At 37.8% G+C, this 16,773-nt stretch overlaps 1 protein-coding gene across 3 annotated transcripts; it reads left to right on the forward strand.

Moving 5' to 3' along the window:
* Positions 1 to 447: 447 nt before the first annotated feature.
* YIPF7 (Yip1 domain family member 7) lies at positions 448 to 16,460 on the forward strand. Of its 3 annotated transcripts, XM_069012179.1 has the most exons (7): positions 466 to 530; positions 2,442 to 2,550; positions 4,039 to 4,155; positions 4,892 to 5,058; positions 6,762 to 6,907; positions 11,794 to 11,975; positions 16,000 to 16,460. In XM_069012179.1, the coding sequence occupies exons 3-7, from the start codon at positions 4,040 to 4,042 to the stop codon at positions 16,160 to 16,162; spliced, it is 774 nt and encodes a 257-aa protein (XP_068868280.1). In that variant the 5' UTR covers positions 466 to 530; positions 2,442 to 2,550; position 4,039; the 3' UTR covers positions 16,163 to 16,460. The 3 variants fall into 3 exon arrangements, with proteins under 3 accessions (XP_068868281.1, XP_068868280.1, XP_068868282.1); XM_069012180.1 differs by lacking the exon at positions 2,442 to 2,550 and having other exon boundaries at positions 448 to 530; XM_069012181.1 differs by lacking the exons at positions 466 to 530; positions 2,442 to 2,550; positions 4,039 to 4,155 and adding an exon at positions 4,195 to 4,270.
* Positions 16,461 to 16,773: the final 313 nt, after the last annotated feature.

Consider the following 16,773-nt stretch of genomic DNA (forward strand, 5'->3'; position numbering starts at 1 on the left):
CACCAGCTTCAATTCTCATTTTCATTCTGAGGATTAGATCTCATCCGAACTATCTTCCCCATATATCACTAGCATCCTCTGTACCTGCCATTCAAAGAAAGTAAGGTTGTATTCCAACTCTGTTCTAAAGCCTTCAAGGGAAATAATTTCTTTTTCCTTTAAGTCATGCATCTGTGACAGCCTTGTCTAGGTGGTCTCTCAGTGATGGACTGAACATCAGGTGCCTTTAACGTACCTGTAGTGTCTGCTAGATTGCAAAGCTTCTGCCCTGTAAGGCATCAGTGGAAATCCCCCCCTCTTTCACAATTACATTCCAGACACAGCAGATAGCACTTATTTAATCAGTACAATGACTGTCACATTAAGCAGTGAAGGTTATATATTTATTGAACCAAAATAAAGTAAAAGGCCTTGTATAAATATGGGTCATCGGTGGTTACCTTTCCCACCTACAAATCTTGTTAGGAAATAAATTAGTTTGAAATGAGCTAGTTTCCAAAAGCCCATGTTGATTGGATTCATCAATGCAGGTAGTTATTATCTGAGCCCATAATTTGCTAGGATCAATCTCATGGGGACAGGCCAATAATTACTTGAGGCATCTTACTTAACCTTTTACAAGATAGCATATTTACTTCGTTTTGATCTTCCCAAACTTTCCTGTTGTTTTGTTACTCAACAGCATAGAAAGTTTTTAACCATTTGTTCTAAAACTTTTAGATGCAGAATTTCAAAATGGTGATTTTAGCATTTGTAATTGAATGCATCCGTCTTTTTGTTTTATTGATATTTTTATGTCTGATAGGAGCATGGCAGTAGTAGTATGCTTTTGTCTGCTTTTAATGCACTTGGGCAGTCCTCATTTCTATCAGCCACTTTCCGATTAACTACTTAAACTTAACCTCTTTTAATTTCATAATCATCTACTTCTCATTTACAACTAATACTATTTTTAATTTTTGTATTTTATGAGTCCATTTATATGTGTATATACACAGGGATACATTAATGTAATATGTATGAATAATTTATGTATAATATGTATCATAAGGTAGACAGTAATTTTATATAAGGAGGAAAATATATATGGCTCAATTTTAAGTTCCATTTTTTTCTCTTCTTAATTTACAGGTGGCTTTCTTGTCTAACTGTAGTATATTAAATGACTATTAAAGTATTATTCAACCACGTTCCACTACTATTCATTGTATTTTTTTCTATTTAAATTTCTTCTCTGAAGTGTTTTGTCTGATAGTTATTCCCAGTTTTTGTTTAGATGTATATATATTTGTATGCAGTAATTATATATACATGTTATATATATTTTTTATATGTGTATATATATATATATATAAAACTTTTTCTAACAGAAAGTAGCAAAAACAATCAAATCACTTCTATGATTTAAATAAACAGGCAAAACCCTAGCAAATCAGGATCTTTCTGTTCCTAAAAAGAACTTTTTTAATTACCTTCCTGAGGGACAGAAGTTAATCCTGTATCACTGCCCCCACTGATTTGGCATAAACAAGATGAAACCGTATTATCTAAACTGAAATGATTAGACATTACAGAGATTAGCAGTTTGCTAAGAGTTGAAAATGAAAATTCACCTTGGTGAATGTAGCAGCATGAACTGTTACTCTAGAAATAGCAGGATGTGAGGGAGACTTGACAATAGCTGTGATAAATACCATAGTTAGATTACCCGTAATTTGCAGAATCGAATGTTACACTTTTTGCTTCTCACCATTCTTTATTTCTGGACTCCTTCTTGGACATACTTACTTAGCAAAAACTTGGTAAACTTCATTTTAAGTTATTTGAAAATGTGCCTATATTATAACTGTTCCATAGCATTGTCGGTCACATGCTAACAGTGCATCATTATTCTGCTAATGAAATGGAATTATTTGGCCTTCAACATCACAGGATTGAATATGCACCTGAGGCATAGATTTATTACCTGATAATACATATCATTTAATGTCACATTCCTTAACTTTAACTGCCCAAGTGCTTAATGGGAAACTGGCCCAGCAGTGCCTCCCTCCCTCCCTCCCTCACTCTGGTGCAGTGTTCCCAGGGAGCATCCCACAGCAGTTCTAGGGCTCTGTGTGCTGGAAACACACCCTCACGTAAGTGTATTCACCCCACTAATTCAACGCGTATTGTTAACACATAGTTAAAACTTTTTAGTGTCTAACAGCTCAGATAATGAGAGCTCCACCAAGATCTTCATAAATACCTGCTTAAGAAGAAATCTAGATTACTGAGTTGTAATATATGGAACAATATTTGTTCATTTTGTTCATTTTTCCTCGAAGGTTCCTACCCGTCTCTGCCCATTGTTGTTAGCTCTTGTTAAATGCTGGCCCTGATATTGACAGGTTGTGAGTTTTTTTTTCCTTCATGTGCATCTGTTCAAATATCAAATTTAGAATCATATAAATAGCACTAAGCTCATCCCTGTTGAAGCAAGAGGGTATTTTAGGTCTTCTCCAACATGTAAGTTCAACAGACTGGAGTTTTCATCCGATACCTTAAAAAGTAAGTAACCTTAACTCCAAATTCTTTCAGAAAAGAAATTTATCTCTTCTGAACTCTGTCATACAGAGTTAACCATACCTGGTTAAGCAATTATTTTATTCTGTATAGTGACAGCAAAGGATGTTAAATACTTACTGGAATTGAACTATTGAGGTAGAGCTACCAACTAAAGTTTCTTAAAACATACTCCATGTGAAATCTTCATTGAACGAATGCCTAAGTGGTGTGCAGTTCCAAACAAAGCCACAGGAAATAGCTTGGTACAATTAATTTATATTACTTCATATTTAACATGTAAAAATTATTTCTCTTCTAAATTTGGGAAATCTGCATAATTGATCAGCAGTTAAGAAAATAATATAAGAATAATTTCTACTTTGAACTCTAGGTAAAATAAGGAAATAGGCCCCCAAAGATTAGTCTGATAACGGGAAAAAAATCAGGAACTCTAATATGCAGCATTTCAAGGTCCCTGATGAAATACTAATCTTTATCACTTTTATCTTACAAAGAGAATTGCAAAGATATTTCCCATAAGCAGAGTGGGCTTGATAAATATTGAGATAACTCTGAGAATAACTGTGAGGTCCAAAGCATATTTTGCCAATGGCATTTGGAAAGCTGGAAATGAGGACAAAAGTGAAAAAAATGGGAAATGTTAGGAGAGATTAATATCTCACATAAAAATCTAAGTAAATTTTATATGGATATGGTTATCAGCCAGGTTATGTAACTCCTCTGTGGGTTTTAAGGGTTTAACTACCTAAGTGCTAGCCAAGTGGTGAAACACATGCAGTAGGAAGGAAAGATATGCTTTAAAATGTTTTCTTTCACCAAGAAATCATCCAATCAGCAATCCAATTCAATCATCCAGTCTGCTGTCTTTTACCAGTCATGTTGCTAGCCAGTGAGAATGTTTCTCAGGTACTAATGATGTGCCAGCTATAGCTGTGTCCTTGAACAGAAATCACAAATTTTGTGAACAATTTTTTTTTTCTATTGTTTTATGAGAGTCATATGTAATATTGCGAAACATAAATAACTGTAAATAGTAATTGGTTTTGAAATCCAAAATACTTCCTAAAACCTTAATTTCTAAACACTGAGATATGGTCACTTTTTCTTTTTAATTAAAAGTAGGAAAATGAACTGTTTAAAACAATAGTTTATGTGTGTATATATATATATATATATAAAATTAAATTATTTTGGTAACAGTAACAAGAAAGGAAGTCTTGTATACCACTTGTAAATCAATATACTGTAATTTACAGTAAGAGCTGATTAACTCCTTGTGTTACAGCTAAAGAAAGTAAAAGGTCTTTTTTTTTTCACTTGCAAATTATCATGACCTTCTACCGAAAGATTCTTTTGAGCTTGTGGCTTTACAGTTTGCTATTTTAGCTTAAGTTTAGGACAGTTTAAAACATAGGTTTAGGCTTGTTGCAAAGGCTATTTACTGATATTTGCAATCATTTTTCCAACCAGAATGTCAAATTTTGAGCAGTTTCACTTCGACTTTTACCAGTCTAATTATACTATAGACGACCAGGAAGAAGGTTGCAACAGCTATGGCTCAGACAAAAACCTCTGTGAAAGCAGAAAGTAAGTACGGGTGTTGTTTCAGCTTCCCTCTTCAGCAGATGATGGCTTCAGGGCTAGCTTTGGGGCTTGCAGGAGCAGGAAAGAGGTTCAAGACATCATCTAGACCTTCTGAAAGGTAGAATGATTATAATTGAACTTTTCTTTTTAAAAGGATTTGATTTCGTGCTACTTTTATTAGTATAGGTGTTACAGGTTGCTTACCTAATAGGAGTAACTTGAGCTTCATGTTATTAATGTGAAATTTAGGATGCATATTGCAAGAAATTCTTTAGGATCCTTCTCAGATTCAAGGAAAAAATCTAAATATGTGGTTCTTTCATTAGCAGTATGGACGTATCTGAGGAGTCCCACCAGGCTGCTGGGCAAAAAAATCAGAAGTGCCTGAATCAGTGGGTGCCCTCACAGCTCCTAAATTCCCTTTCCCCCTCATCCAGCCTGGGTTCCTGTACTGTGTGGCTGTCTGTGCTGGGTGGGCATGGAAGTGGGTGCGCTGGGCTGCAGGGTGCTTGGCAGGCTGGCAAGGAGCTCTGCCTGGGTGCAGAGGGATTTACAGGGAAGGGCAGCAAAGGCACGGTCAGCAGCTCAGCAATCATTGCCCACAGCGAGGATTGTACCCGGAAAATTTCCGCTTTCCCCAAACTAAAAATAGGTGAAAAGTCGGTGGGACGTTGTGGGTAGCTCTAAGATGTTTCTCATTGTAGTTAGGAGTTTTGCTGTGCTTTGCTTCTTGTCTTAGGAGCCAGACAGAAAAGCAACCTCCAGCCGGAGCATTTGTCCCATCAGACATGCTTCTGTCCCCTCAGGGCTACACGGGTCATATTTTGCAGCCAACGCACAGTCCCCACACTCTTTCTCAGCTTGATTACGCTGACGGATTTGACGAGGAACCTCCTTTGCTAGAAGGTAAAAATAATCCCACAGACGACGTGCGCGATTGCTGGGGTGCCTCTAACTTTTCTTTGCCAGCTAGTGGAACTCACCAGAGAAACTGCAGCAGAGCTGCCCAGCCTCACTATGTGAGCTTCAGCCAGCAGCTCCTGGCCCCCAAAGCTACATTTTCTCGGAATTCGCCGTGGATTGAGCCAGCCTTATGGCGCAGAGCAGATATACTGTGCCACCACGAGATGGCAGCAATACAACAGGTTTTGCATTCACGTTTCCAACATTTTTTCCCACTGTGTTTCTCCTGCATACATATTGGAAAATCTATAATTAATAAAGATGGGTAATCATCTTTTCTGCATACCTAGTAATAAATTTAGTAATTTGCAGGTGCTAAGTTGCTTGTTTCAGTGGGAAAGGAATTGAGAAAGCTGCCTTCAGTTTCAATTAGTTGATCATTTAACCATCTGAGCAATGTCTTTCTTCATGATGATTGACCATTCTAATGCTAGTGGCTGATTTTGTCGCTTGCAAAATACCTATGCTACATTAGAAAAAAAATGGAGAATTTGTCTGTAATTATTTCAGTGTAATGTTAAAGGAGCATATTCAGCCTGCTAGTTTGGCATACTGGAAGGCAACTGGAGTTTTTGCTACTTAAAAGGGACTACTACTGCCTTAAAGCCAGCAAGATCACTCTGTTTGCTATAGGTGACTGCTAGATCCCTACCTCTAAGACCATTTAACTTCCCATGCAGTTCACCCTGGGAAAAGGATGCTGTAATACAACTGCTTGTGATCTGCAAGGCTTCAGAGATATTCCTATCTGTGTACCACATAAATCTGACCAAAAGCATACATTTTAATGCAGAATAGCTTTATATATGCAGTGTTTTGGCTGAACTCAAGATGATGGAGAGGTGGAACAAGATAAAGACTTGGCTTTCCAAACAGATCTAACACATTGTCAGTGTCAGTCACTCTGGCAGCAAATCTGAACCTGAATTTTCCCTTACTGGAGAATCAGGGAAGATGATTATTCGTGCAAGCTTAAGTGTTTCTCCAGAAGTTATAAGATAAAGCTTTGCCCTAGCAAAGTTAATGGCAGAATTCCCATGAACTTTAATGGGAAAGAATTTTTTTCTGTTTCCAGGGGTCTCACTAATTACTTTTTAAATGCAAAAAAAAAAAACCCTCACAAAACCCCAAGCTCATAAAGCACTGTACAAAGGAGTATTAACTTGCCTTGAAAGGAAAAATGTCATTTTTAAGTGCCTTTGGCAGTTCGGATTTGAGACACATTTCTTGTCAGATTTGCCACAATTAAAGCATATATCTCCATCCTCAGTGTTCTAGAGTACCTTAAATTCTGCAGTTACTGTTAATTAATGTATTTTTCAACATCTAAGTTAGTGTGGCATTAGATACATGTGTTTTAAATATAGGAAAAAACAAATATTAACTCAAAAGTGCTGAGGGCATTTTTTGCTTCACTGCCTAAAATTGGATTTAATAAATTAATATTCCAATTTAGAATCAAAGCTGACTCTCAGATATACTGGATATATAGCAGGGACATTATGTTCCTGTTACAGAATATGTCATCCTACAATATTATCTTCATTGAAGCATTTGTTTGTAGTTTTGTGGTGTCTAATGGGGTTTTTGTAAAAGTGTTGTTTTCTTGGGAGCAATTAACAAAATCCTGAAATTTCTTGTTGCAGAACTTGGGATCAATTTTGAGCATATATGGCAAAAAACATTAACAGTTCTAAATCCAATGAAGCCTGCAGATGGCAGCATTATGAATGAGACAGACCTCACTGGACCCATGGTTTTCTGTTTGGCCCTTGGAGCAACATTGCTGATGGTAGGATGTGGTAGAAATCTTAAGGGATTTCTTTTCTAACAAGCTAATGCCTAGGTGATAATGAGTGTGAAGTTGCAGAAGATGAAGTACTGGCATAAAATGAGTCATTTGCTGCCAGTTTTTCTGGGATTATATATTAAAAATTCTCCCTACTTTGAAAGTACCTGCATAAAGTTTAAACGCAGTGTAAAGGTGACACAGGTAAAGTGATGTATTACTTTCAGTGGAAAGAAGAGACCACACCATTTTTGGGGTGGGATTTAATAGGAACAAAGGACAGATCTGTGCCATATATAACTGAAGAGGCTCTGAACAGGTTTTAAAGGAGGGAATAAAAAGGAATAGCAGGCCAGCCCCATTTTTCTAACACTCTTGCTGCTATTTTAAAATTATCTTCTTTCAATGTTATTTTAGATATACATATACATTAAAAAAAAAAAAAAACCAAAAAACTCTCTATACAGCCAGAATAATTGGGAAAAAAAAAGAAATGGAAACAGTCTTCCCTCCCCCTTAAATTTGCAATACCTTCCTATAAATTTCTCTAGTACTTTCTTATTTTATACTCTTTGTTCTACATTGTCTGCTTAACACATTATAGTAGCCTGTATTTGACCTCCTTCTTCTTTATGAATATGGCTTTCCTACAGGAGGAAAGTTTAACAGGGTTGTACAGAATTGCAGATTCATCTATATATCACTGGCAACAGGGGCTCTCCAGTGTTGCTGAAGTACAGCTCTGATTGCTGGCAGCAATTCACCAGACAGGGATAAGGTGGGACCATTCTGGGAAGGGCTTTACTGCTCTGCTAGGAGGTGAGAGGAAAGGGGCTCTAATTCTCCATTTCCTCTGTGATAAATAGTGCTGAATCAGAAGATTCTTGAAAGTTCTTACTCAATTTGTAATGTCAGTGCAGTACCTTGAATGTGCAAACTGCAATATAAATGGCAAGGACTATTATTATTTATGTCCCTATAAAAATAAAAATCTTTTAAAAGGGTGGAAGAGGCAGGAGGAAAGGGAATAAAAGGAAAAGAAGGTGGAAAGCTAGAGAAGACAGGCTATTTTCCACCTGGAGAAATAAATGTATGAGGGTAGTAAAAGGAGAAAGTTGAATTAGTTATCATCAAGAAAATGGAAGGAAAGCAAGTTAAAAGAAAGAATGGAAAAAATGTTTCCTGTTCACTTTTCTCCCTGAATAGCCAACAATTATAATGAATATTAAACTATTATTATTGAAATAAATTACTTTAATTATCATACTTTTTCTGGGCTATTACGCATTTTAGGTGTCATTAGAAAACCAAGTATTTTCAATGCCCCAGTTTCAGGGCAGCAGAACACCTCTGATACAATCCAGTGGTTTTGTTCCATAACTTCGCAGAAGCAAGTCTATGGGTTTATCTTAGAAATTCAGGCTACCATTTTATCTCAGATGTATTTGAATATTAACATGTCTCTTCAGCTGTGTAAACTATGATATCCTTCTGTACTTAAATAAGTATCTTCTGATAGCACCAGGAACATAATTTGGTTGAGAGCTTGTTTCTAAAAATAATGTATACATTTTCTTTAGTTTCAGCTTTTTAACTATGGAAAATTATGCAAAGATATTCTTCAAAGGGTAGCAGTTCTTTCAGAGAAAAAGAGGAAAAGGCTGCTAGTCTGGCAGCAGGACTTGTTCTTCCTCATGTTAGTGTAAAACTGGGCAGCTCCATTGCAGATAGAGAAACAACGGCAGCACAAAATTTAGCAGAAGCCCAAGTCTCAGCTGCTTTGCATTTTACACTGTCATTTGTACGAAATCATACTTCCCCATCTGCTTCAGCTAAAGGTCGTAGTACCCACTCCAGGCACATGCAAACGAGCACACAAAGTCTGACTTTCTCCTAACCTTGCTTCTTCTGCAGGACAGATTTAGCTCTTTCCATTCATCAAAGCCTGTCAGACTAATCAAGCCTGATTCTGGTTTTGCTTACATCACTGTGAACTGGGAGTATTCCCGTGTGTGTGAGTCAATATATTTACATATGTTAAGTAAGACTAAAATTGGAACCAACATGTTCAGATGCCTTTTTTTTTTCCTTCTCTCATATCCTTGCACCACAAATCCAACATTTCACCAAGTGGAGATCTCAACTAGCTGCTGGTGCTAGTGCTCCCTTCATCTCTGGCTGAGGAGTCTCTTAGTCTTAAACCAAGCTAATATGTAGTGCCATGTAGAATAGTTAAATACACTGAAACAAACAGTCTAAAATATAGCTTGTAGGTGATGCATCTCTTTTGAGGCAAAATTTAGTTGGACTGTAGCAAAGGCTGCCCCAAAACAATGTGGGTGTTAAACTTACTACATATCTTTAATAACTGAAATTCTAATTGCTAATCATCTGAGCTATTATTGCCTTCCCACACTATTTCTCGCTATCATTAATTTTATTTGTTCAAGCAATTTTTCCTGATTATTTTATACCACTAGTATGCAAATGCCAGCAAAGGAGTCTGTACCTAAATAGGAAGATTTCTTATGCTGTTGTTTCAGGAATAGATTATTCCTTAGGTGGAAGACGGTAATGGGGAAAAGGCCAGGATGATGGAAGGATATAGGCAACCTGACTGTACCTGACTTAACATTGAGGACTGGGACAAGAGAAGGGCTCTGCAGGGAGCCAGGTCAATTTGCAGACAGGATAGTGTTGCTGATGTAAAGTCAGGTCTCATTAACTCAGGTTGCCTTTCACATTCATGCACTGCTCTCCAATGAGAGCTGGTGAGCTGCCACCAACCTGCAGCGTCAGGACTTTCAAGCTGTGTCATCACTAGGCAAGGCCTTCTCCACAGTGTTCCTTCACATCTGTCCAGCTCAAATACTGCTGGCATCCCGTGATCAGTTTCCACACACACGGATACAGGAAGAGAGGGCAGAGAAGGGTCCTCAAAATTTATTTCCCCCAGATTTCACTAAAATGTATGGATAAGTAAAGTCAGAAGTCTTCTCAATCCTCCTTAGTCATCATGGGAGATAAACTAGCAAATATCCCAAAACATGATAAAAGTTTCAACAATGTTTCCACCTAATCCATCACAACAGAATCCAACCATAAGCCCCAGCATTATTAGGAAACTGAGACCATCTATTAGTTTTGAGTCTAACATGGTTTATCATATGCAATATTTAATACATAGTGTGTATTACTGTCCCTCTCCGGCTCTGTGGAGTCACACGCGTGCACGCACAAACACACGGATAGCTTCAGCAATAATGACGATGGCAAAGAGGCAGGAAGGGTCTTTGCATGGGTTCCCACAGGAGAATTTATTGCCTTCACACTGTGAAAGGTTCAGAGGCAAAGGACAACAATGGAGGACTCAGGATTTTATCTGGGGGTGGGGAAAAGGCAGGACTAGGGAATGGGGACCAATGGGGAAGCTCTGGGGGCGTGGTGAGGGGCAAGGGCCAACAGCCAACCGCGAACACAGAACTGGGGTAGGTTACCATAAGAGAAGAAGCATCCTGGGAGAAGTGTTTCTGGTCACCCTAACCTGGGGAGGTTCTTGTCGTCCTAGGGTCTTGTCTTACAGAGAACTCTCTATCCCTTGTAACGTAGGTTCACCGGCCACCACAAGTGTGTGCAACATATATATATGTGTGTGTGTGCATGTGTGTATGAACAAACACACTTGTGTTTTATGTCTGTACATATACCTTGTTATGTGTCAGGAAGGCAATGCCTAGTGGCCCTTCATTTGAGACATTTACTCCATGGTTCTGAGTTAATGGTTAAGTTCCTGGTCTGAACTTTGTCCTTCACAAGTGCATTCTATCATTAGGATAAAAAGTTCCAAGAAAAGAACAGATATCTGATTTAGGAATTTTTTTCTGATGTACAGATGTGAAAATGACAGTATAGCATAGCCAACATTCAGTATTTAATTTGGTAGCAGCTTGAAGAAAGAGAAAAAAATGTTTAACAGTCTTTTGTGACTGTTTATTTTGGGGAGTGAACAATGCCCTTATGCCTGGAGGTGATCCTGGAAAATGATGGCAGGAGATGAAGGAATTGGTGGTGCTGTGGCCACAGTTGCCTGTTTTACTAGCGTTGTGTATAAATTAGAAAACATCAAGGTCCAGGCTCCAGGCTGGTACCTTTCATAGGCAATAAATTCAAACAATGGAATAAAAACTGGAAGGAAAAAAAATCTAGGATTTTTTCATTCATTAGAACAAAAGAAGAACACAAGCTGACAGTTACTACTGAGTTTTATGTTGAAATGAACATGTTGTATTGGTCTAAGCACAGAGACGTTCCTTTCTAATGGTAGTCGAGGGGAAGAATGGTCACATTTACCCTGAAAACCAGCATAGATTAAGCAAAATTTTACTAATTTTTTGCAGACCTGCTTAAAGCTGAAGGTTTGTAATAAAATGTGAAGCATATCAGATAACCTGGGTCATCATATTACTGAGGACACTTTCCACAGCCCCATATAAACTTATTAAAAAGATGTTTCCTGAGACTAAACTGATTTTTAATGACTTTAATTTAAAATGTGCTTTCCATAATTTTTTCTTAGCTTGTTGCCAGTTAAACTTTCCCAAGTCTCCCAACCAATTCCATTTGTGTTCAGAGCCCAATGACAGCAAGACTGAGAATCAGCCTTGTAACTTTGAGACAAGCACATTTTCTCAATTGCACCTTGGAATTATTTTTATGCAAAAATCACCCAAAAGTATCAGCTGTGGTTCACAACTGAACTGATGTAGGTGAAGCGGAGAGACAGTATCAACAAGAAGAAGTAACAAACCTAAACCTAATTCTGTCTTCTGCTAGCACTTTGTGATCACTGCTCACTTCCGACACCTCACGCTTACTCATATTTATTCCAGGCAGGAAAAGTTCATTTTGGCTACGTGTACGGGATGAGCGCCATTGGGTGCCTGGCCATGCATGCCCTGCTGAACCTGATGAGCGTCTCGGGAGTCTCACATGGCTGCGTTGCAAGTGTCCTGGGCTACTGCCTGCTGCCCATGGTGATCCTGTCCTCTTCTGCAGTTGTCTTCTCACTGCAGTAAGTACCAGTCCGTGGCAACAGGAATCCTATGAAGAACAGTAACTCAGATGGCTGGTGTTGTGCAAAACATTTTATAAATGGTCATGTAGTGAATTTTTGCTTCTGAAACTCTAAGACCATTTAGTTTGTATTCATAGGTGGAAACAGACTAAACTGGACTGTATTTGAGAGGGCTGGTACACATTCATTTTGATATGAGTCTTTAATTTCACTGCTTTCCACTTGGACTGAGAGTGCTGTTGATTTTTGCAGCAGCCTCAGATGTGATTTTGTTTTGCAGAGCCAACAGTGGCCAAACTCAGGTATCAATTTTGAAAGCAACTGCTGAACTTTGGGTTTATATAGCTGGTTCTCCTGTTTCTTTTTCTTTTCATAGCATCAGACCTCCCATCTTTATGTTTTCTTTCCTCTTGACTTCTGTGGGACAGAATGAAATAGCCAAGTAATATGTGGAGAATTAGAATAAGTGTTTAAGTTGTATATTCTGAGGTATTGTTGTGGTGCAATTGCAAACCTGAAAAGAACTGAATACTTTGAAAACCCAAATGTGTAGCGGTGTATGTATCTGTGCACATGTGGGGGGTTGTTCAGTCATATTCTGTGAATAGGAAACTTTTTGGCAAGCCTTTCATTCCCCTTTTTTTTGGTAAGCCCTTTGAGACACAGTGTTTATCTCCCTGTTCACACACAGCTAAGTACAAGCAAGTCCTAGATATTGCCTGAAGGCCTTGAGCAGTGCTTTTACCCATTGTTAACATGTTATTAATGATGGTTTCCCTCCTTAGTCTTTTTTGTTCTCTCATATTTTTAACTCTCCAATCGGTAACATATGGAACTTAGCATATGAACAAGAAAATGCCCTTGTTTGTTTTCTTTGGAAAAGCAGCATTCTTACATATGTGTATATATTTTTTTTCTGTTTTAAGGAAATTATGTGGTGGAATTAAGTTTTGGCAATTCTTGTTGCGTTTTTCTGTGGAGCTATGTTGGCTTAACCTGACCATATTCCATGTATTAAAGTGTTTCTGAGCTGTCTGATAAGATGGATGATAGTGACACTGAAGAAGCTGTTTATTCTCTGTTCTCCTACACTTCCCATATTTTCTTGATTAACCTGTTTAATAATCCAGACTAATAAAATGTGCAGATACATAATTGTAAGACAGATGGGGTGAATTCCAAACCAGCTGTTACAACTGTGCAGGGTACTGTTGTCTGTACAAGGAATCCCCAAGCACACACCACACATTTGTAAAATGCTGTGAACTTTCAGAAAGCACATCTTTTGAAAATCCATAAATACTAAAGTGTGATAGCCTTTTAAAAATTAAACTGTTATTTCTAAAATAAATTGATAACATTAAGTACCTATTGACAGGATTCTGCAGTCCTTTCTCGTTTGCTGTATGAAACTGCTTGAACATAGCAAGTACCAAGGTTAACTGTTGCAAACATGCTATTAAAATTAAGTGGCAGCTTTTAAATCCAACATACATTTCATTATTTTTAATTTTAAAAAATTATTTTAAATGGTAAAAGAAAGAGCAATACATTCATGATTTAAAAAAAATATTTATAAAAACATTATTTCTATTTCAAAGTTCAAAGAAATATCTGAATTTTTTTCGCCAAAAATATACATAAGATAATGCACTATGACAAAGATACATAGTAATCAAATAATTTTCAATTTTCATAACTAAATAAAGAAAAAAATGGAACATTTGGGGTACCAAATAGTACTGAGGAGAAAACCACTTTTCTTACTCAAACCTGCATGGAACTAGATTTGTTTGTGCCCATTTATGCTGTTACCCCATGTGAGCCCAAATTTATTAGGCCGTCTTTCTGGGAGAAACATCAATAGACTTTTTTCCTGCAGAAAGCAACAACAATTCTTTAATATCAAATCCCCAAACAGGGTGGTAAAGCTACTTCCCTAACTAAACAGTGAAGGAAATGAATGTAAGAATGGAGAAAGAAATTATTAGACCCAGCTGATGTAAAGGACCCATTTGGTGACAGCATCTGCAGGATGTGAGAGAGAGAGTAGTGGAAAGGGTCCACTCACGTGTGTCCCTCCATCTCAATCTCACACCAGTACAGCCCCAGTCCTCTTGGTCACTGTAAGCATGAAATCTGCTTTTTGCTCTTCTCCCATGCTAAATGATTTGGCCCTCATGGATGTGCCAGACACAAGCTCTCTGCCAAACCATTCCTTTTGGCAGTAACGCATCGTTAGATCGAGGACTGAATTTGTAAATGCACAGCGTTACCTCTTTATTCCAATATGATTTTTATGTCACTTTTCCATCCTGCTCTCTGCCAGTCCTGGAACAAACCATGAGAGGCCATTGGACTTCAGTGCAAGGCAGAGCAGCCACAGCTCTAAATTGTGATAGCCCCCTAAAGGGTCATTATGCTAGCTGAAAATTGTCATTGCACAGTATGTTCCTATTGCATCCCATCCCTCTGCCAGCATGGGTACCTGCTCAAAGAGCCATCCATACCAGCTCTGAATTTCTGGCTCACTGTTTAGGTAACTTAGCATCTCTACTTGGAGAAGAGGCCAGGAACTTGCTTTACAAAGCCCAGTGGAATTTCCCTGAATGCCACTGTATAGGTTTAAAGAACACTTAAACTGAGGATATGAAATCACATGGTCTTTAATGTTTTATTTTTAACTTGTTGAAGTTGCAATGAGGTGTGGAGTCACCATAAAATCGATTCTTTCCTTCCTCCTTCAACGGCCCAAGAGTTGACAACACCAAGTACTTTATTGGCCTGGTGACTGGATTGCTAAGAAATAAACTATTTTGTGTAATGTGATTGCATTAAGTAAACTAAGTAAATTACCTAAGGAGGGCTTTATTCATCATGGCTTAGTTGCAATAATGATATTTGTGGAGATGATTTCTGATAAAAGGACCTACCTATGTATATGCAGTCTGTTTTTCCCTTCTGGTTCTGTTATGCTGATGCTTTGGAAGTGTGGGGTACCAGGAAAGCCTTTAGGAGTGGCAGAGGTTTATTCTTTCTCAAAGTCCTTGAGACTGACACAGCAAAAGTGTGTAAAGCAGCTATCTCATTATGTACTTCAGCAGTGTATTATTCACATGATCTCATGCATTTTACAGAAGCAGGCTGCAAATAGAGTGCAAATAAAGCATATGTGAAACATTATTTATTGGCAAGATTTTGTTCCCACAGGGTTTAATAGTGAGCCCTCTGTAATCTGCAGGAGTATTTCAGCAGGGTTTTAACCATAGTGCCATAATCATCAGTTCTCCAGGCCTCCCTGCTCCAGAAAGGTGGCACAATGTAACTTCAAAAGGGCCCAGCAGTCACCAGGAGGTAGGGCAGAAAGTCATGGTCCTTTCAGTGTGCAGAGAAGGATGCCAACATGAGCAAAATATTTTTCCTTGGTGGTTCTTTTCCCACTCCTTACTTTGTGCTCAGCGTGCTTCCTTTCTTAAAAGGCCAGTCAAGCTTTTTCCTGGGAGACCTTTCTGCCCATCCCACTGGTGTGAGTCTTTCAGAGCCTCTCCTCAGAATCTAAGGCACACTTAAAATCTGTTCTCGGTGTTACAAAAATGCAACCCCTCCAGATCATCAGGCTTCCTGATGGAAGAGTAGGTCTGTTGTGTCATTTTTGAACCTAAAAATTTCTATAAGATGATTTTGGCTTAAATAGGAACTTGGCTAAATTTAATATTAAACTTTAGCAGCTGCATCTGCTGGAGGCCCAGAAGATTTATTTGGAAATGTATAGTCCTTTTAGCAGTACTTCTGATGAAGCCTTTATCCTTGCTGAACAAATTACTTTTTTGTTTATGGTTGCAATTTTAATTTGCTCTCATGCTTGACTTTCATTATGTCAGTTAGTTCTTGGTTCTTCCAGTGGTTGTTACCTTATCAACAACATGCTGCTAGACAAGAACTTGAGTTTGGTAAGATTTGATGCTACATTTAATAATATGTGGACTCTATCATGTTTCTTCTGTGTTTTTTTTTCTCCTAGGGGGATCCCAGGAACTGTGTTAGCTCTATTTATTATTGGATGGTGCAGTTTGTCAGCCTCCAAAATTTTTACCTCTGCATTGGCTATGGAAGGACAGCAGCTACTGATTGCATACCCATGTGCTTTACTTTATGGACTTTTTGCACTTCTAACAGTTTTCTGAGATGTATTTTCTGGTAGTCTTCTTACAGTTTGTTCATGGTTGTTGGAGGGGCAAGGGGTTATTTACTTATTTCCAGATTGCCTACAGTTGCATTAAGTTCCATTAACAAAGTTAGATTCTATGACTTACTGGTCTTTTTCCTAATGGCTGATAATGAAATAAAAAATCAAGCTAACAGGTAGATGGCCTCAAAATAATGGTGTTTTGACAGTCTTACAGCTTAAAGAAAAGAAATTGTATTGAGAAGGTAGTAAAAGTGAAAAAAGGAAATAAATAGTAATTAAAATAAAAATTCTGTTCTGAGTATTTATAATATTATATATATCCTAGAGAGTAACTGGAATGCAATTATGTAAATATTTAATGGACATAGTAAATCAAGTGAAAAATGTATATGAATATGTTTTTTAAAAAACAGCTTGTCATCTTATGTAATTACTAATTAATATCCAGAATTTATATGTTTAGGTTTGGGGGTTTTTTGTGACAGAAGAATGAGTGACCCTGCTTTGGGATATTGAAGAATTGGCCAGGAACAGGCTGGTACAACAGAGGGAACACAGACATCTTTTCTTGTTTTTTCTGGTTTTTTTTAAGAGGCGTTGCTGTCC

This window comes from Aphelocoma coerulescens, chromosome 4 (assembly GCF_041296385.1).
Source record: "Aphelocoma coerulescens isolate FSJ_1873_10779 chromosome 4, UR_Acoe_1.0, whole genome shotgun sequence".
Classification (NCBI taxonomy): domain Eukaryota; kingdom Metazoa; phylum Chordata; class Aves; order Passeriformes; family Corvidae; genus Aphelocoma; species Aphelocoma coerulescens.

Coding starts and splice junctions, on each gene's coding strand:
- YIPF7 (XM_069012180.1), top strand. CDS start 4,040: ATGTCAAATTTTGAGCAGTTTCACTTCGACTTTTACCAGTCTAATTAT. Junction 5,059..6,761: donor GGAACCTCCTTTGCTAGAAG/GTAAAAATAATC, acceptor TTCTTGTTGCAG/AACTTGGGATCAATTTTGAG. Junction 6,908..11,793: donor TTGGAGCAACATTGCTGATG/GTAGGATGTGGT, acceptor TATTTATTCCAG/GCAGGAAAAGTTCATTTTGG.